The 21,376-nt window shown below is 38.5% G+C and overlaps 2 protein-coding genes across 3 annotated transcripts in view; both read left to right on the top strand.

Annotated features, from left to right (window-relative positions):
• The first annotated feature begins 1,250 nt into the window (after window positions 1-1,250).
• LOC131361724 (prostacyclin synthase-like) lies at window positions 1,251-11,278 on the top strand. The gene is made up of 10 exons (XM_058403248.1): window positions 1,251-1,409; window positions 2,125-2,248; window positions 2,409-2,584; window positions 4,339-4,485; window positions 5,037-5,164; window positions 6,376-6,551; window positions 8,367-8,511; window positions 9,128-9,309; window positions 9,980-10,131; window positions 10,480-11,278. The coding sequence occupies exons 1-10, from the start codon at window positions 1,342-1,344 to the stop codon at window positions 10,637-10,639; spliced, it is 1,458 nt and encodes a 485-aa protein (XP_058259231.1). The 5' UTR covers window positions 1,251-1,341; the 3' UTR covers window positions 10,640-11,278.
• Window positions 11,279-12,295: 1,017 nt separating this feature from the next.
• The window catches only part of LOC131361124 (potassium voltage-gated channel subfamily B member 1-like), a 36,369-nt gene continuing 27,288 nt past the window's right edge, over window positions 12,296-21,376 (top strand). Inside the window, exons 1-2 of one of the 2 annotated variants that reach the window (XM_058402045.1) lie at window positions 12,296-12,646; window positions 13,545-14,198. In XM_058402045.1, the coding sequence (XP_058258028.1) occupies window positions 13,644-14,198 (555 nt within the window). In that variant the 5' untranslated portion in view covers window positions 12,296-12,646; window positions 13,545-13,643. Of the gene's footprint in view, window positions 12,647-13,371; window positions 14,199-21,376 lie in introns of both variants that reach the window. The other variant, XM_058402044.1, reaches the window with a different exon arrangement.

The raw sequence follows: 21,376 nt of genomic DNA, 5'->3' as shown, positions 1-21,376 counted from the left end.
GACTCTCTTATCGGCTCAATTTACAAGTATTAAAGGGTGAATTATTCGATCTTGAACCATTTCCTAGCATTCATATCAATTCCAAAATGGGGGAGAAATTTATCTGAGTGAGTTTGACTGTGGCATGATTGTTAGTGGCAGACAGTCTGGTTTATGTATTTCAGAAACCGCTGAGTTTACATGGAATGGTGCAAAAGAAAAGAAAACCTGTTTCAAGGTGGAAAAACCTTGTTGAGAGAAATTAGAACCAGTCCAGTCTTTTTTTCCAACAGAAAGCTGTGGTAACGCAAACAATCGGAAATTGTGGTACGCAGAAAAACATTGTAGAAAATAAAAGAAGCTTCCTAAGTCCTCATATGCACTTCATGTGAAGCGATGAGGTGGATGAGGTACAACAGCAGAAGACCACATCAGGTTCCACTCCTTTCAGCAAAAACAACAAGAATCCCAGGCTGTAATGTGGACAGTAAGATGTTTTCTCAAGGATCTTGAGCTGTAAATGATGTCACTATCCCACAAGACACATTACTGTTTGGTTTTAGGTTAGGTTTTGATGATGGGAAACACTGACTGTAAAAAAAAACTACAGATAAGGAAAATCATGGCCGGGGTTTTTTTTTGTTGTTTTTGTTCAATCTACAAAGGCAACACTGCTTATCAAACCATCCATCCATCCATTTTCTATACCCGCTTTATTCCTAATTAGGGTCACAGGGGTCTGCTGGAGCCTATCCCAGCACACAAAGGCAGGCGTACACCCTGGACAGGTCGCCAGTCCATCACAGGGCCACATATAGACAGACAACCACACACACACACACTCCTATGGGCAATTTAGAATTACCAATCAACCTAATGTACATGTTTTTGGACTGTGGGAGGAAACCGGAGTAAACCAGAGGAGAACCCAGGACCTTCTTGCTGTGAGGCAGCCACCCCTTATCAAACCAGTGATCTCTCAATAAACCTGAATTCACTCTGCACAATGTTAACAATTCACACTCTCACCTGGAACAGACCTGTTTTACGCGTCTTAAATACGCAGGTTAAACCACTGATTAAACATTCTTACAACTTTTATTGTTTCTGGTACCCTGAATGCTATGTTCATTTAAATGTACGTCAGTAATCAAGCGATTCTTGCCAAATATGAACACGCCTTCACACACGCGCGCACACCTCCATCATGAATGACTTTTATCACGTGCGCTAAAGAAACGAAAACAGAGAGTGACACATCTTCCGGTCCTGAGCTCAGCCTTATAAATCTGCGCACGTTACCAGTAGTGGTTATAACTCTTATTCATTCGTGCATGTTAAGGAATTAATCGAGAGACCGTCATGATTTGGACAATCCTTCTGCTACTCAACGGGATCCTGTTCTTTTATTTCCTTTCTAATCGTACGCGGTGAGTGTGCTAAAGCTTTTTTTTTTCTTCTTCTTCCCTTGTTGTTTATAAAGTTATTTAGTTATATTGTATAAAAAGAACTACAGTGTGTCTAGGGATAATTACTTCTTCTTTTTTTTTTTTACAATAAATAAATTAATTAATAACTAATATATATAAATAAATAAATACAAATGATTTGTTATCAGAAATATTTTCCCGTTTGTGAAATGCAGAGTATTTATCAATATGTTTTCAAATGACCTCAAATAGAAATAATCACAAGTGAATTAAACCTCCCTCCCAGATTGAATGTGGTTCATACACCTAAATGAATTTGTCAGTTATGTGGGAATAAAAGAAAGCATCTGTTTTCTGCTTTCAGGGAAAGCTATTATATTACACTGATGCACACCCCCTATATATCTTATATCTGTTGTTTTATTTCAGTAAACTACATCAGGTTAAATATCCTGCTGCCATTAAGGAGCAATATAAGCCTCAAAATAATAACTAGTCATCTTAGGGATTGATACCATCATAGCAGTCAAAAGCAAACAGACATGGGATGAGAAACATCTGTGTTCACGTCTGACAGAGATCTTATTAGTACGTGGTGTATGAATCATATTTCCCTGCTGTTACTGTTAAAGTTTTTTTTTTTTTTTTTTTTACTTAATGGGGGGGAAAAAACCCTGATTTGCCAACCTCACATTAAAATTGGTTCTGATTTCAGTTCCAAAAGAGAACCACCTCTGGACAAAGGAGTTATCCCATGGTTGGGACATGCGCTGAATTTTGGAAAGGATGCTGCCAAATTTTTAACAAGAATGAAACAGAAGCATGGAGACATATTTACGGTAATGCCCAAAACTCTAAGCATGTATTCTGCCTAATTTGCCTATTTAGCACCATTTTTAATATTTTTTACATTTTTAATATACAACTAAATGCTGCATGTTTGATATAACTGCAGACAATTTTCTCTCAATTTCATTGTATGTTACTATGATTTTCCAGGTTCGGGTGGCTGGACGTTACGTTACCATCTTACTGGATCCCAATTCCTATGACTCTGTACTTCATGACACAATATCTCTAGACTTTTCCAGCTATGCTCAGGTGCTGATGGACCGGATTTTTAATCTGAGGCTCCCAAATTACAAACCTGACACAGAGAAGGCCATAATGAAAAGGTACAGCAATAGTCACTGTTCAGAATAACTGCATATTGTTCTTTCCCTTACACATGCGATTTGCTTCAACTAATGCCTCATTTACAATAACCATTTCCATATTAGAACGTCACTGTCTGTTATAGTTTATTACACAATAGTACTTCCTTGGCATTTCTAATTCAGGATTTCAGTAAGGATTTTCACTTCCCTTGAGTGACAGTCTTTGGACTTTTATAGGTATGAGCACTTAAAATTATTTCTCCAATTTATTTAAGAACACATTTATGGTAAGGCTGACACCATTGTATAGACTATAATTTTTTTTTTAATATGCTCTTAAAATACACTTCTCTTACATGAATGTAATCCATTTCATTAAACAATAAACAATGCAGAGCTATAGGTATTTCTCATTTGTTATAAGATTCAGATGGGAAAAAAACCCTTTATTTTCATCTCCATATGACATGAAAACTTCTTATGTATTTAAGGTCTGTGTAACAACAGGCCAATTTAACATTATACTTCTCTTTCTATGTACCCTTCTCCCTTATTCTCATTCCTACATTCCTTCTTTGTTTGAAACTTACACAGTACTTTTCCTCTCAGTTTGTCCCAGCCAGAAATGTGTTCATGAAAGCATGATGGTTTAATCTTGTGTAATTGAGGGCATTGCGTAATATTTGTTTGCTAGTGTGTAGTGTTTAAATCACACCCAAGACATGATGGACTTAAACCAAGATGCACAATCCAATGCTTTTTTTGCCTTATTGGTAAATGATTTATATCTGGAGTTGGTACAACAACCAGACAATTGGAGGGATGTTTTTCCAGCCCTAAACACCTACATTTGCTGCTTGTAAGCTGAGCGACTAGGTTACATTAAACTTGTTTGTACAATAACTCTGTCAGGAATCACTCATCTAAACGTTTACATGGTAATAAATTACACAGACTCTGTAACATTACCATAGACCTTGGCCACATAGATTAAATGATAAAAATGATGGCTAACATAAATAAAAACTGATGTATATGGCAACAATAAAAGATCTGTAAGCTTGAATAAGAATATCATAGGGTGTAAATGAAAACAAAACTTTTGGTTGTTTTTTATGGGTAAAAACTACCCCTGTGTTGAATTCGCAGCTAAATCCATCAGCATGAGCTTATAGGATGTCTTGATGCACATTTCTCTAGGACTTGTGACTGCAACATATATTGGCGCTGGTATTTAACACTTAGTTAATGTATACCACGTTGTAGGCATTATATACACGTGAATACAGACTTTATGTTCACACAGGCAAGGTTACAATTTTAAATATAAGACTACTTAATAATGAGCTAGTTACCTACTGAAGGAATTCCTTATTGCTTTTACGAGTGTATTATATAATTGGTTTGGGACTCTCCCTTTGTTGTGGTATTTTTACGCATGCACTGAAGGTGTGGTCTTTCAGAGTGCTTTCACCATTCGTTTTCTCCTAGCTGCCCCCCATGCAAATCTTCATCACATGCAAACATCAGATAATGTTTTGGAACATTGGGCGTTGGACATTGTAGGTGTTCACAGCATCTTATAACGCACTATGTGATTTCCTAACATGTCATATCAGGTATGTTTTCCTTCTCAGAGTTACAGAAAAACAGTCTGATTCCTCTATGACAGAGACTAAAGATACAAATCAGGATACGTGAGCTTAGGGGTTTTTATGTTTCAGATTTCTTTGTGCACATTCCTCACATCTTTATCACTTTGCTGTCTGCAGGCATTTCCAGGGCGAGAGCCTGTTATGCATGAATAACGTCATGGAGAACCACCTTCAAACACTGCTAACGTTGGAGTCAAAGGCCCTAAACCAGTCTGACTGGAAAGAAGACGGGCTCTTCCACTTCTGCTACAGCCTGATGTTTAGGTATATCCCATGCTAGTAGTTAATACTAAAGTAGCCAAAGCGGAAGACATAAAGCTACCTCCAATAAACAGTTTATATACACAGATTTTTTCCACATTATACTGTTTGTAAACAGGGGACATGACGAATGTGGGATGAGTTGTAAAAGAAACAAGACGTCAGAGTGGAAAGGAGAGATCTTAGAAGTGTTTTGCAATACTCCCCATTGTGAAGCCTGTTAGATTTTTTTGTTAGTTTATTTAGTTGTGATGTTAATGTCTGTGTCAAAAACACATGTAAAATGTATGCTAATTTAAAGTAAACTGCAAGACAGAAGAACAAACAGTGAAGCCATCCGAACCCAAAGACTACATTCTTAGAGGGAAATAGACTAACTAATTAAAGAACACTAAACATCTCTTCTGTTTGTCTTGTACTGAACCCTGTGATAGTGTTTTGCTATTACATATTACTATGCCTTTAAGGAACCATATATGATTTTCATAGGACATGGAGGTCACTATAGTCAGTTTTTGAGATTTGTCATTTCCTGTTTTTATTTATTTATTTAGGGCTGGATATCTCACACTGTTTGGTGGAGAACAGAACAACAATTCCGCTGATGCCGCCAATGTATATACAGAATACCACAGATTTGATAGTCTCTTGATGAAGATGGCTCGCAACACTCTAAAGTCCGGTAAGTTAAACTCTATTCCTTTCGTTATCCTTCAATACCTTTATACTGTTTGTTAGCAGGAATATGGTTTAATAGCATATCATGTTTAATGTATTAATTTAAAGGTTTTCTGGTGGATAGTTTTATCATTGTTAAATGCACAACAAAGATTGTTTTCTAATGCTTGCATGGCAACCTTGTATGATGCATGATAAATATTACATGATGAATACACCAATTTCTAAGCATGGAAAAGAGTCATGTCAATTCTAAGGAGTGCCACCAAGTTCTACAGACTCCTGGGATGATGTCATCAAATATAGTTGTTTTTTGTTTTGTTTCCATGGCATCTACATAAATTCGTTACAGAACATACACTGTTAAATGACACCAGCAGTAACACCCTATAAAGTAAAGCTAAGTTAGATAGATTTTCCCTGCAGTTATAAACTCACAATGATCTCAGGACAATTATGTTTATTGAAATGACTGATGCTTTTATTCTGAGTCAAGTTATAACTAAGCAGTTATGATTAAGGGCTTTGCACCTGGACCCAGCATTGGCAGCTTGGCCGTGCTGGGATTTGAACTTTTGGACAAGTTTCTGATCAGTAGCCCACGGCCTTAAAAGTCACCACTTGGCCTCGCCTGTCTACATTTTGCTCCCTGTTTCCTTTTCCTGTCATACTGAAACTATCTGGTTAAAATCTTGGCTGTGTCATTACAGTCGTGTCTGAGCTTGACTCTATTATAAAGAGACAATTCAGTCCACCCAAACATTTTGTAACCTAAAACATGCCCACCCACTCAATTACATAACAGTCTGTTTTCTGTAAGTCTCTGTAACCTAACCAGATGTCACACCATTAGTATATGACACAATGTCTTCTGTGTCATCCCTATCTCATTCACTGTCGTCAAGTCATGATGACAGAGTGAATGAGACAGGGCTGACACAGCTAAAGGAACAAGTCAGGAGGTAGTTTTGTGTTTCATTACTAGCTCAAGACATAAACACAGAGTTTGTTGCTGCTTTTGGTTTGGTCACAGTGTGTGCCTTACAATAGGCGCCTCAAGCTGCTGTTTCCTATCCAAACTATGAATCAGTTGTTTATAACTCTCTCACACTTCTGCGCTTGCTTTGTTCCACAGATGGCATTAACCACTTAACTTTCTTACTCAAGTCTCACTCTAGTCTTTCTCTCACTCTCACACATTCTTTTTCTCTTCAGGGGAAAAGCAGACCGCAGGCATGGTGAAGCAGAAGTTGTGGGATTTACTGGCACAGGCTGGATTGAGGCAAGACTCCAGTTTATGGATGCAGAGTTACAGACGTCACTTACAGGCAGAGGGTGCTGATGAGGAGACACAGAGAAAGGCCATGCTGCTACAGCTCTGGGCCACACAGGTCAGTGAGAAACCCTGAACAAAATCTTAACCCTAAATCTAACCACATATGAGCTCGATATTTACAACTCACAGAAAAGTGAGCATTGCTTCACCGTTGACCCACAGTGTGCCTGATATCTTTTGTATATTTAGTTAGCTTCAAGCTTAAGAATATTATTAGTTGCATTGTGATTGGCTATCTAATCAAAATAAACTAATTAATTCATAATTACTAACAGGGTGGAACACACCCTGGTTCCAACACACACACACAAACTGCAGAGTGAACATTATCCGCCAGGTCACATATTTTGCAGTGTTTATTATTAAGTCTGAACTATAATTACACTGTGTAAATATAGCCCAGGTGATGCCTGAGTTATTTTAAGCATTTGTACAGACCTTCTGATTTGAGTAAGCCTTTTGTTTTCATGAATGCTGTGGGCCATTCTTCTTATTGCACTTGTATTTGTAAGAAAGCACTGCAATATAAGCCAACCTAATGTCAGTAAAGCTGTCAGAGGTTGACAGGCCTCAGAAATGATTAAGGAAACTTCATCAATCACACACCACACCTAGAATGACCCATGCAGAAATGACGACGAGACTACGAGTGTATTGCAGGACGAATGGCGCAAATGGAGCAGAAATAATAAAGTGTTAGAATTCCACTTGTATGACTAGAGTCAGCAAATCACCAAGAGCAAGAGGCAGTAGGAATGGCTTTGACAAATGAAACTCAGATTTGTCAAGAACTTTAAACACCAAGTCGATATTATCCCTTTCACTATTATTTGTTCTTCCCTGTCAGTCTTCTTTTCTCAGGTATAGATATAAAGATTTATATAGCTCATTTCTTCCACTCTCTCTCAGAGAAATCAAGAAAGATGGGACAAATCTGTGTAGTTATATGTCCAGTGGGAACTACACAGATTCATCCTGTCTTTCTCAATATTTCTCAGGGTGAGAGTGTGGTAGAAATGAGCTACATAAATCTGAACAGGAGAGAGTCTGACAGGTTGGCCAACTAGCCAGAGGAGAGCAGTGTTGAACAATATTTCTTTATTTTCCTCTAGTTGAATTCAAGTGTTATGTCCGTCTGCTCATGCAGGTGATTGAATTACATCAATGTTTGTGTTAATGTACCGCTGTGTTTATCTTACTTTAGCCATTCTCTTCATTTAAAAGCTATCCTTTATTGGGGGTTTTTCTCATTTATTCCACACCTACAACCAAAAATTCATAAATGCATGAAATGTATTTATTATTCCTCTACTGGTTATACTGCATGATTAAAATGACGTTTTGTTTAAAGATAAATGTTTGTTGTTTTTTTAGTTAATATTTTGTACTAAATCAGCCTTTTAAAGTCAGCTTTATTTTATTCTCAGATCCATTCATCCATGTACGAGTAAAAAATGTGCTGGCCATAGTTATGTTCCATAATTTTAACATTCTCTCCTTCATTTGCTCTCAGTGGACCTCCTTTTATAGTAAGCACTTTGACATTGGTGCTGTGAGGCTAACCAGATTTGAACACTACTGTAGATCATCCCCATTGTCCGAGGACACGTTCTTTTCTTGGCTCCACTTATTGCACTAGCTAATATACGGCATACTGTGCTTATCAGCTGTTAGCTTCCACTGTTAATACAAAGAGTGATTCAAATTGTCTTCGGTCTTATGTAATATACCCATACACCTCAGTGTTCCACTAGCTGAAGAGAAGGAAGGCCAAAATGAAGTAATGAAAGAAAGTGTTAGTGATAGTTACCTAGTGAAAAACTCAGGGGAAGAAGGAGCTGTAATGTTGCATTTTGTTTTCGTGCTTTAGGGTAATGTGGGCCCTGCTGCATTTTGGCTCCTGGCTTTCCTGCTGACCCACGCAGAGGCCATGAGGGCAGTGAGAAAGGAATTTAGAAATGTCACGGTGCCTGGAACCAACACCCTCAACCCCCAGGAGCAGACACCTGTGTTTGGTAAGCCTCATAGTAGTAATTAGAAAAATAGGGCTAGTGTTTGTTGGTCTGTGCTGAGTGGAGATTCAAATAAAGAACATACGTATCTTATTGCATCTTAAATCTTTTATTATTAAAGAACACAAATCACAACTGTGGTGGTTCTTAACATGTGATTAGTCTAGCATTCCCTACCATGGTATCCTCTTTCTGCTGATTTTCTGCACTCAGTTTCTAAAATTACTGCAAGGAGGAAGTTGTGATACAAAAAGAAATGTGACGCTGTTCTAACAATGACGATAGCGCACCGTCATATCGCCCACACTACACAGCTCTAATGTGTCTCCAGGAGATTAACCTGAGGTACAGATTTAGCCTGCTCAGAAAAGAACAGTGCAAAAACGTCTTCAAGGTCTGACTCATGTAAGACCAAAGGTTGCACCAGGCAAACACTAGAAAATAGTCCACTCAACAAGTGTACCTTCAGAGTGTGTGTGTGTGTATGTGTGTGTGTGTCTGTCTGGGTTTATCTCTTTGTGAAAGAATATGGTGTATCTCAGAAGGGAATTGATTACAATTCATTGTTGTTTTAAGGTTGTATTTAATTTATAATTGCTTTTTAAAAATGTTAATTTAGACAGTGCGCTGGAGGAGACTCTCCGCTTGACTGCTGCCCCTTTCATCACTCGGGAGGTCCTGCAGGACAAGACACTGCGCATGGCAGATGGACAAGAATACGATCTTAGGAAGGGTGACCGTGTTTGTCTGTTTCCTTTCATAAGCCCACAGATGGACCCAGAAATACATCTTGAACCTGAGGTACACACAGAGTCAAATATATAAACACACAATAATTCTCATGCTGCGGATCACAAATCTAACTGTATCAGTAACACTATTACATTCAAACAGCACTGCACCAACCCCTTCATTAAAAGTGACTACATGAATAGATACTGTTATCATCACTTTGTGCTTTAGAATTACTGAAGACTGCACTCATAATTTTAAGCAGTTAGTAAATGAGCACTTTCAGCTGTTTCTCAGTGTAATTTAAACACCCTATTGTGAGTTTACATAAAGAAAAGACATTGTCCTTTCTCTCTCTCACACACACACACACACACAAACCACACACTCAGACTTCAGACTTTACACTTACCATGGATTACCCGTTGGAAAGGTTTAACCCAGGACATGTGTCAGCCACAGGATTAAGGTGCAGTGATAATAGAAAGAAGCTAATTGGCGGAAAAGCCTTGTTACATGTCTGCGTCATGGCGACTATTACCCTAACAAAGCTATCAGTTCGGAAAATCTCACCTGATGTCAAATGTAATGACAATGCCGTGGGTAGCTGACTGCAGTTCTGATTGATTTAACGTGGAACATTCTGTCAAATGCTGATCTGTCACAGATTAGCAAGAGAGACCATTTGTCTGTGTGCAAATCATTTCACTTACCTGTGTCTCTGCTATTTTCTTTACAGACATTCAAGTATGACAGGTTTCTAAATGCAGATGGAACAGTAAAAAAAGACTTCTTTAAAGGTGGGAGGAGGCTTAAGTATTACACCATGCCTTGGGGAGCAGGGACCAATGTGTGCGTGGGAAAGCCATTTGCTATTCAGTCCATCAGACAGTAAGTATCCTGTATCCTCTGAGACAAAATGCATTCCCCAAAGGAAGGCAAACACCCTTTAGCTCACCTACTGCACCTAAACACAAAGGGCTACAGAGATTAAGGTTTACACACACACGTACACACACAGGATGGGGGAAAGATGTTATAAAGAGGCCAGTCCAGCTGTTTCACATGCAAAGGCCATTTAAAGAGTTATGCAACATTCCCACTGTAGGCAAACATGTCCATGTCCCTAAGGCTTGTACTTCCAAGTTTGCACTTGAGTAAAACTTTTTAAAGACATGACCATGAAAACCTGCCCAGTGCTGAATCCCTTACCTTATGAATGTCATTCTGTCTTTTCAGGTTTGTGTTTCTGGTTCTCCTCCATCTGGACATTGAGCTGCATGACCCTGAAGCTCAGGTACCTGAAGCAGATGTCAGTCGCTATGGTTTTGGAATGCTACAGCCTAACAAGGAGCTTCAAATCCGATACAAGCGCAGAGGGCACCCTATTTTCCTATAACAATCCACCTGGACCAATTACCCAGCTTATCTATACATATTTATTAAACATTGTTTTGATATTTTTTTTACATATGACTGTACATAATTTTGTATATATTTGAAGACTTTGTATCTTATTATTTGAGTTTGAAGGATCTACAAATGTGAAATTATTTAACAAAATGATTCACTCATTTATAGAATTTCAAATAATGTGGAACCTTCTCTATGGCTCGGTTATATATAGTTATATATTCATAACTATAGTGTCTGGTTCTGACCATACATGCAGCATAAATGTTTGATTACAGGCTGATCACAGAGCTGATGGTTCTAATACCTGTACCGCCTCACTACAGTCTGTCACTGTGCCCTTGTAGGCACTAATCCTAAAGCTGCACTAAATAAGAACATGAGGATTCCCTAGTTAGACTGGTTAGACCCTTGTCATGATGCTTCTTGAATTATATAAACTTTATTAAAGAGTTTTGACTGAAACCAAAATGTTTCTTCAAAATTATGCATTCTTCATACATTCTTAAGCATGACTAAAACTGAATACTGCCTTTGTATTCATTTCTCATTTTGTTCATCCTGACTTATACTCATGTTTCAGACTCCAGGTTGCCATAAACTAATAAAAGGTGACAGTTTTTCATATGTTTGTCATGTTTGTTAATCCTCAAGTGCTCAGTTATAACCTGTCTTAATTCACTTTGAATAAAAAAAGAACATCAGCTAAATGACTTGAATACAGAATGTAATATTATCTAGGAAGGAGGTGTCCCAATTAAAAAGTTTCACATACATTTTAACACATTCAAAAACAAGAAGCCATGCTGCGCTAATTGTGTGTGTGTGTGTGTGTGTGGGTGTGTGTAGGGGTAACAGCAGAGATTTTGGGCGCTCTGAATTTACACATGGTTGGTTTGATTTTTATCATTAGCTTTCTCAGAAATAAAAAATACCAAATTGTGCTTTTCCTTTTTGCTAGGGTTGTTCCACAAATACATCTTTTTAACTATAGTATATATCATTTACCTGGTTTAAAAATGCATCACTAGTCATCTACGGTTCAGTTAGGTATGTTATATTGTTTCTGAAGGTATTAAGATAAATATGAAGTACCCTTGATGATTTCACCCCAGTGACAAAAACAAGAAGTGTAGTTTGGTACCTTTATTATAGAAATTGTACATATTGCACTAGTAACTTCTGGTCAGTTATCACATTACCCTGTGTATACTGACTATTTGAAGGTATATACAGTGTGCAATTTACAACCTGTCTTTGTGTTACTGTCTCTATTGCTGCTGGATCTATCTATTATATTGTAACTGATTTCATTTTCAAATCACAATAGGCTCCCTATTCCACACCTAATGGTGGGAAGGTGAGGGTTTATTCTTAGGATCCGGAGAATACAGGGGCCCAAATGGATCCTACAGAACAAACACAGTCCACAGAGAGGAAAATTGTCCAGAGCAATATCTACCCTATATACTAATTTATCAAGGAACCCAAAATTCCTACTTGCGTCCCAGTGGTGTGGGGGGGACAGCCAGAGGGAGAGGAAAAAAAGAAGGGAGGGGAGAAGAAGAAGAAGAAGAGGAGGAAGAAGAAGAGAGGAGCAGTGAAAGACAGACGGAGAAAGAGAGTGAGAGTGGGGAGAGGGTGTGTGTTTTGTATTGCTGTAGCCCTCCGCCCCTCTGCAGATGTAACGGAGCGGAAGCTGCTGCCGTCATGCGCGCACAGTGTTGATTAGCAGGTGGGAAAAGAGCACGCGCGAACGGGTTTTGTAGCGCAAACTACTTGTTGATGATCCGCGTTTATGAGAATCAAGTGCGAATGGAGCACCGAGTCAGAGGCAGCAGTTTGTGTGCTCGAGCATGCCGTGGAAGAGGCGATGCTCCGGAAACCAAGGAAAAAGCAAAGGAATAGCTGAGAGACAGAGAGAGAGCACAGCCTCCTTCTCCTGCCTGACGACGGACTGAAGCTTTTCCGCTGCCGCCTTCAATCTGTCCCAGTGAGTCGCCTTGTCTGGCATGCTCACATCTCACAACAACATTTCCTTTATTATTATTATTATTATTATTATTATTATTATTATTATTATAGCATGGCTATGTAGGCGATATAGTTCTACTCGTTTTATATATTTGTACTCATTTCAGCATACGAAAAGATAAACGAACACTTTGTTTCCAAACACATGTAAGATAATGCTTGGTCTAATATCTGTTGTTTCTGGGATGTTACACATATATATGTACACACTTTATGGCTATTTTAGACCCCAAATTATCTTTTAAACATATTTGAGAACTTTAAGCAGAAGCGATTTTCTCTGCACTATTAAACAAATTCTGTTCATATTAGTGATTGCGCTTGAATTCTTTTTCATCTTCTAAACTTTTTCACTGTTTGTCTCCAAACGATCTTATAAATAATCGTTTTGTAAATTGTTTGCCTAGTTTTCCAAACCAGCGAGCAGCTTTTCGTTTCCAAATCGCCGAGTGGTTAATCTCTGGTGAATTATAAACATAACCTGCTTATCTGAGCCAGTATAGGGCCATGATCGCTTTAGGGGAGATGAGTAAGACAGAGGAACACCTTCAAATGTCAAGCTGGAACACAGTAACGCTTTAAAGAGCGTCTACAGTTCACGTTTAGGCTCGTTTTTAGAAACTGGTCTATTAGCAGAAAAGTGGAGACACGTTGCCAAGAATAAAACGGTTTCTCTGGTTTCAGCACTGGACAGCGATCGTTTCGAAGGCAAGTTCACTGCAGTCCACACAGAGGCGGATTATCATCGAGCCAGACGTTCTCATTAGCGGATAACGAGCATGGCCTGCGAGCTGTTTCCTTGTTCTTCACGTTCAGTTCTGGGTTTAAGTCAGTTTCACATCCCTCCTTTTTTGCAGCTGGAAGAATGAAGGAGAAGAGAAGCAGATTAAGGCGGTAGTTCTCTCAGACACTTCCAACTGTTACTCTATAAGGAGGGCTCGTTAAGGAGATAGGAAATGATTAAGACCGGGTCACACTCTACCTCCACTGTGCCGCCTGAGCCGGTGGAGATCATCCGGAGCAAAGCCAGCTCACGTCGCGTGCGCCTGAACGTTGGTGGTCTCCTGCATGAGGTGCTGTGGAGGACACTAGATCGGCTGCCGCGCACACGCCTTGGCAAGCTGCGGGACTGCAACACACATGAGGCTATCATGGAGGTATGTGATGACTATAGCCTGGAGGAGAATGAATATTTCTTTGACAGACACCCAGGTGCATTCACGTCTATTCTAAACTTCTACCGCACGGGTAAGCTGCACATGATGGAGGAGATGTGTGCACTCTCGTTCAGTCAGGAGCTTGACTTCTGGGGTATTGATGAGATCTACTTGGAGTCATGCTGCCAAGCACGCTATCACCAGAAGAAGGAGCAGATGAATGAGGAGCTGAAACGTGAAGCTGAGACCATGCGTGAACGTGAGGGTGAGGAGTTTGACAACACATGCTGCACAGAGAAGCGCAAGAAACTTTGGGATCTCTTGGAGAAACCCAACTCTTCTCTAGCAGCAAAGGTATGTGCTGGTGTGGACTTGTTTATGTGGACTCAATTTGTTCCATGATCTCAAACAGCAGGTTTAGTAAACTGATGTGCTGCAGCCTGTTTTTTTTTCAGTCTGATATTTATTTAGCCCAGGGATTCTTAACTCCAGTTCAGAACCCAAATGCTACACTGTTTCAAGTTCTTCTAGCACCTAGAGCCCAAATCCAGTTTATCAACAGCTTGCTAATTATCTGGTGAGCAGTATCAAGTGTTTGCACATAGGGGAATTAGGTAAGAATATATGGGTCACAAGAAGCTGAGAATTTTGGATTTAGCCTGATTTAGGCCCAGTAGGCAATATCATTGTTTAACCAATAATACTGGGAAAATAATCCACGTGACTGTGGCTCGCAATGATGGTGTAATAACCGCTATGACATTGGAGTAGGGCAAAGTGACAGTGGTCTCATTTGAATTATATAGAAGTGGTGTAGAATAGTCAATATCCTTTACTCTTCTGTGTGTTCTAAGTAAGTGTCATCATATCATTTTCCACATCAAGCTAATTGCAAAATGGCATGCTGATGAATTCAAAGTAATGCGCCAGAGTATCCCTGAGCGGCCTCTGGAATCAATCTAATGGAGCTCCAGGGGTGTATATAGCACATGCTCCACCAAAGGAGATGAGTTTGCTATTATCAGACAGTACATTCACTTAACCCACTAATGCTTTTAAACTGTTCATTTTTATGATCTCTTGACAGTGAGTTCAAAATGGAGTAGACATCTGACATTCCCACAGTTCTGTGATCGTGCATAATAAAGTATATGTTTTACAATGCAGTATTAGATAATAGTTTTTATTACATGTGGAAGATGCAACAAAATATTCCTCTTGCTGTAGTAATACTTTTACTACAAGTATATAATGTGGGACAACTGTAATTATTTTATGTGTACTGAAAATGACGGTCAAGTGTAATTATCAGTGCACACTCATGTCAAGTGCTAGCCAGTGAGTTGCACACTTAGGGACATGCATCACTTTGCAATTAGCTTAAAAGGCTGATCCATTTTAAAGGCAATCAGCAAATCTTAGTGTTAGACAATTGCTTTCAAGACAGTATAATATCGGGAATTATTGACAGAGGTAGTAGAGATAAAATGCATGGTCCTTACTATTACATTTATGTCTGCTGAAGTGTTAAACTGTGTTTTTTTTACACATGGCTACTTTTGGTAGCTGATGAAGTGTCTATAATCACAGTTCAAGATGAAGAATATTCTTTTATACTTAAAGGTGGTGCTTGGTATGCTAACAAGATGGCATTTTTGTTGTGAGTGCTTTGAGGTGTTTTTTTCAACACTCAGTCTCATACTTTTCTCAAGTGTTTGTCTCTCAGACAGTTTTCTAGACACAGTCTAAGGAAGTGAGGAGGAGCTGAAAGAGTCCTTATTTCACCAGACACATGTAGTATTCGGTGCTTGTTCTTTTGCCAACAACATTAACATTAGTTGTTTTATTAACAGCGCATAGTTATAGACTGGAAATGTCTGTGATAAGCACAGGGTCATCCTGTAATTGTCTAGAGATTTATATATCTAAATTTTTATTTTTATATATTTCAGATCTTTGATATTTCAATTCATCTTGTTTGCATATATAAATTCATGTTATCAACCTTTAAATATTAAAATTTCAGTCCATCTCTAAGTCCATCAACATATTTCATACACACTATGTTTCTACATTAATGGTCTGTGACATCAAACAAGCTGGCAGGAACAGTCTGAGCAAATCCTGTGTTACGAACGTGATCCTGATGGATAATCTCACCTCCATTTTCCCTCATACCCCAGAGTGATACATGACTTTTACAGGACCTCATCTCACTTTCTCATGGCACCTCACTTCCTCATGGCAAATGAGGGCATGGCACACAGATTTCACTGTATGGAAAATAATAATTGCACATGTATATATTATATAAGTATATACAGTATAAGTATAAAATGAGAAAAATTGAAAAAATACCTTAGTTTACATGAACAGAAAACCTATACATATTGTTATATCTGAAGCGCTGTTTGATTTTTTTCAGCTTGCAAATCCATATAACTGATTAAACAGAATTAGAGTGCAAGTGTGTGTATGTGTGAGAAAGAGCGAGGGTAAGAGCCTGGTGCCAGAGTGATGCCATTGATTTCATTGCTTATGTTGACAAACAAGCCCCCAGTCTCGTGCTCTCCACTCAGCGCAGTGGACACGGGCAATAAAAGTGTCAGCAGCAGGTTTAATAGCACCAGAGCAACAGCTTGCTTGTTTCCCTGTGCTTAATTGTGGGCCAGCAGAACTAAAACTGCTCTGCTTTGCCCCATCCACAGATTCCTCTGCATTCATTTTTCAGCACAGATGAATATTTAATGGTACATTAATTAAGCTCGACTTTGTGCCGAGGCCAAGGAAGGTGCAATATGGACTATCCATAACTCTCACTGTCAACCTTTTGGCATTACTGTAGAGTTATCACCTCCCAAAATACATACAGGAGACAGAATTCTCTACGGGTGTGATTTTTCACCATCACAAAAGGTGATGTGAGCCCTGTGAGTTGTAGCCTGTTATTTTCAATTTACACCAATTTGTGCAAATATGGTGCACCTTAATCAATGACACATAAAGAAACTGTGTTTATGTGCTCCTAAAACATGTTTGAGATTATTTTTGTAAATAATATGAATGGGCTGATGTATAATATGTAGCATGCCTGTGTTATGATTACTGCTGATGAGTGCTTCTGAAGCTGACGGTCATTAGTATGGAACAAAACCCCACATAAGCTAGGCGTTTTGATTGCATGTCCAATACCAGAGACTGCATGTGGATGGAGTAAATACGTGCAGGGCAATATAAGAACAAAAAAGGTCATGACAATCAATCCCATGGATTATCCTTTTGTGTCTTAAATGTCATGAATTGCGACACAACAAAAGAATGAAAGGTCATATTTATTCCGGTTCCAACCCTAAACAGTTGACTTGCCTTTAATAGAGGACGAGAATTCAAATTTTGTGGATTATAAATGATTGCCCATATGTACACACATACACACACCATAATCTATATAAATACACACAAAAATAGATATGACTCAGCAAACACTTCTTTTGTTTAGTGACATGTCCATTAAAGGTTTCGATTTCAACCACAGTCAACTCTTTCACAGATTCTAAAACCAAGTGCCATCTTATCCCAGAGACGACCTACAATTTTCCACTCATAGACTGGTGGAAGACGGGCACACTCTGCCCTCTAAAAGTCAAATACTGGAACCTAAAACCACTGCAATGCTCACTTGAGGAAAAGAAACATTTAGAGACTCATTGAAAGCTGATTCTTTGAGTTATGCACCTAGCCTTGGTACATTAATAGAAATTAGATTTCAGACTCAGACACTTGATATTTGAAAACTGAGCAGAGTTTAAAAAATCCCTTTTCCGTTTAGCAACAAATTATCCTTCAATATAGAAAAAGTGGAGCTGAAAATATTGAAAATTCCCTTCCTGACTCAAAATGATACCGGTGTTTCTGCTTCTCATCAGATAACATTCCTAATAATTTCACCGTAGTTCCTAAATAATTCATAGTAGCTATAAAGAAATATGTATTAAGATGATATACATACTAAGTTTAGAGATTAAGGGATTAAACAAAGCTGGACTGAGCAGAGGAAGGCCATAATCGGTGGCTTGAACCCTAAAGCACATTAAATACACACAAACGCACAGTACTCACATACTTGAAAGATTAATAGATGGTATTACATGGGTGAAGCAAACTAAAAGATTGGTGAGAGGAATAATTGCTTGTGTGTGTGTGTGTGTCTCAGTCCCTACTACATGCACTGTAAATCTATAAGACAGCCTATCCACCACCCTGTTAATTCATTCCCCATATATCACATTATGGTAAGACATATGAAGACACAAAGTCAGCAGTGAGAGTTGATTTCCTTTCTCTTCCAGACACTTACTCAAAGCACACTCAGGGACTATGTTGTTTGTGTAGTCATGTAATGTGTGGCATATACAGTGCATAGTTTTAGTAATAGGTAGCTTTACATTGTTGAATATTCACTGATATGATTCCCTCACCCGGCAGCAGCAAGGCTCCTCTGACAGGTTTTCTAATGATCCATCTCATTCCTCTGAACTTGTGTAGAAGAAGGCTATTTTTATCTCACTTCATAAATTTGGAACACAATACCAGACAAGAGGAGCATGGAAAGACGAGCCATGATTTTTCACCAACAAACAAATTAGTATTGTTAAAGCCTGCAATGCGTTTGATCAATGACTCTCGTCCCATAGTTACAGATGGGCAATGAGCAGGTTAAGAAACAACTCACAGGAACTGCTACTCAATAGTGTGAATTGCTGCATCAGCTGGAGTCTACAATTAGATTTAGACAGTTGATGAAGCAGCTTGTGTTTGTTCCTCATGTCTTATTAAGTAAGCCAATGTACCAATTTTTAGACCTGCACAGAGCCAATTACAATGAGCAATGCTTACTGGTACCTTCTATGGTGTACTGCTTGTGATGACTTATTGCTTTAGTGTCAGATAATGCATTAATTGACTTGTGAGACACTTTTACAATACACTTGAAATGTTTCATTAGTCAGAGTTGGTCTGTGAACATTTTAATGGTTTATGGTTTGTGTGGTCCACAGACAACTTTCTTCACTGACAAAGGTGAATGATTACAAAACATGGTTTTGTGGTTTCTGAGAAGTAGAGCACAGCATTAAAAAGCGTAATTTAAGAGATTCTCAACCGGACCATCCTCATCCATTAGCTTTTTACTTTTGCCTCTGAATCTACTCCAAGCTTTCTAAAACTAATTATTGTTGACGATTGACGATTAAACTTAAAAGACAGATTACCATTAAAGGTGTGTTGAGAGTCCATGCTGAGAGAGGCAGTTCGGTGTAATTAACACATTTGACTTCCTGCAAAGCAGCTCTAGTATTAGGATATTAGAGCCTGCCAGCCGTTCAGGTTGCCAGGGTGATATGCGACCTTTATTAGCATATCACCAAAAAGGGCACAAAGCAACTTTAAAGTGAAGACACTCACTCTCCCAGTGAGCTTTTCTTTTTGACATACAAATATGCGGGCGACTCAAATAAGAACCTTTATATTTATTTTGCATTATTTAATGCAAATAAGAGTCACAAAATCTCAATTTTTTTCTGCACTGAAAGAGTGTCCAAAATTTGCTTTAGTAATTTTCTTAGATTCTAATTGCAATAATAGCATAAGGTTTTCATTTGACTCACCTTCATACATGTATGCATTCAATTCAGAGCTGAATAACACCATAATATACACTATATGGCCAAAAAAAGTTATGGACACATGGCCATAAAATTTATGTGCTAAAAAAATTTGCTTTTTTGAACATCCCATTCCAGATTTAGTCCTCCTCTGCTGTTATAATATCATCCAGTAATCTGGGTTATCATCCAGTAATCTGGCTTTCCACCCAGTAGATTTTGGTGTGTGACTGTGTGTATTTGTGTTCATTCAACCACAAGAGCATTAGTGAGGTCAGTTAGTGATGTTAGGTGATAAGGCCTTGGGAGCAGTTGCCATTCCAGTTCATCCCAAAAGTGTTCAAATGGGCTCTGTGCAGGGAACTTGAGTTATCCAGCTTCAATCTGGCAAACCATGTCTTCATGGACCCCACTTTGTGCACAGTGGCATTCTCATGCTGGAACAGGTTTGGGCCTCTTAGTTTCACTGAAGGGAAATGGTAACGCTACAGCATACAAAGACATTCTATACAACTGTCAACAGTTTAGGGAAGAACTACATATGAATGTGATGGTCAGGTGTCCACATACTTTTGGCTATATAGTGTATTTGTAGATATATCAGGTAGCTAGCACATTATTCTGTCAGTTTGTAACAGAAGAGATTTATTCCTGTCAGAAAAACAGCAGACATGCAGTGCATTATCTTCCCTGACCTAAGATCATTTCTCTTCTTAATTGAAATCGAGGTAATGTGGAAAGCTTGTAGATGCTTGACAACGGCAAGTAACTAGCCATTAATTTTAGCATTAAAGACTACTCCCAGGTCAGCACTTAATGTAGAGAAACATACTGTACAGCAAAGAAGTGCCTGGTGAGAGAAAAGCCACTGATCTGGGACTTGTGAGAGGTCAAGCATGATGGCAGCTGGTCTCCAGATTTCATTCATTATTTACAGTGGAGCTGTCAACCATAACTGTAATCATCAGTCAACTGTGGGGAAATAAGGGAGGTAATAGAGGAACAGGAGTGGAAAGGGGCTGTGGTAAGAAAGACCACAGAAATAAATAGAAACACTAAAGGAAGATATAATAAGAAACATCACAGCAACAAACACCATTTTAGCTGCATTTTAAACCACATGCACTTTTCTAGTAGTCTTCTGATTTTTGATTATACATAACTTTCTAGTGTACAATAAATACGTGACCAATAAATGGGTTGTCTGTGATGCCAGTTTTCTCAGTTTAAATGCTAATAATGGCCGTTGATTGTTAATGTACACTGCTACACATTGCAAAGAATATTTCCCTAAACATAATCCTTAATATTTCATTTTAAACCCCTGAAATTTATACTAGTGGTATAAAAATGATTGAATATCCTTTCTAAATGCCCGATGCTTTTATTAGACTTGCCATGATATTTCAAAATCCATACATATGTCAATAATTAGGAATGTACTTGTGTCCTCCTGCTCCTATAGCCTAACCTTAGTCACCTAAACTTAGCCTACCTAACTAATTAAATACCTAACTAGCTATATTTAGCTTGACATGCAGGTTCTCCAGCTAAATAGGTGTGATTGGTTTAAAGCCAGAAAGCTTATCTAGTGGCATCACTAAGTGAGCTAAAAAGGTCACACTCCAGATACAGATACACACTCCTTAAAGACTCTGTTTTAAATTGGAAATATTAGACATTTATAATGTGATCATCGTTACCAAAACACCAATCTATATAATTTGAATCAGCTGCTAAACATCTATACATATAGCTTAGTAAATATTACTCATTTGAATGTATCATTTCATTTACTGCAGCTCAGTGGGCACAATTACGCAATGACACTGTTTTTAACCAGTACTCTTCTTTTCTTCCTTTTTTCAT

Source organism: Hemibagrus wyckioides, linkage group LG11 (assembly GCF_019097595.1).
Source record: "Hemibagrus wyckioides isolate EC202008001 linkage group LG11, SWU_Hwy_1.0, whole genome shotgun sequence".
NCBI lineage: Eukaryota > Metazoa > Chordata > Actinopteri > Siluriformes > Bagridae > Hemibagrus > Hemibagrus wyckioides.
Note: the sequence above shows the minus strand (reverse complement) of the source record. Positions and strands in the feature narration are given on the sequence as shown.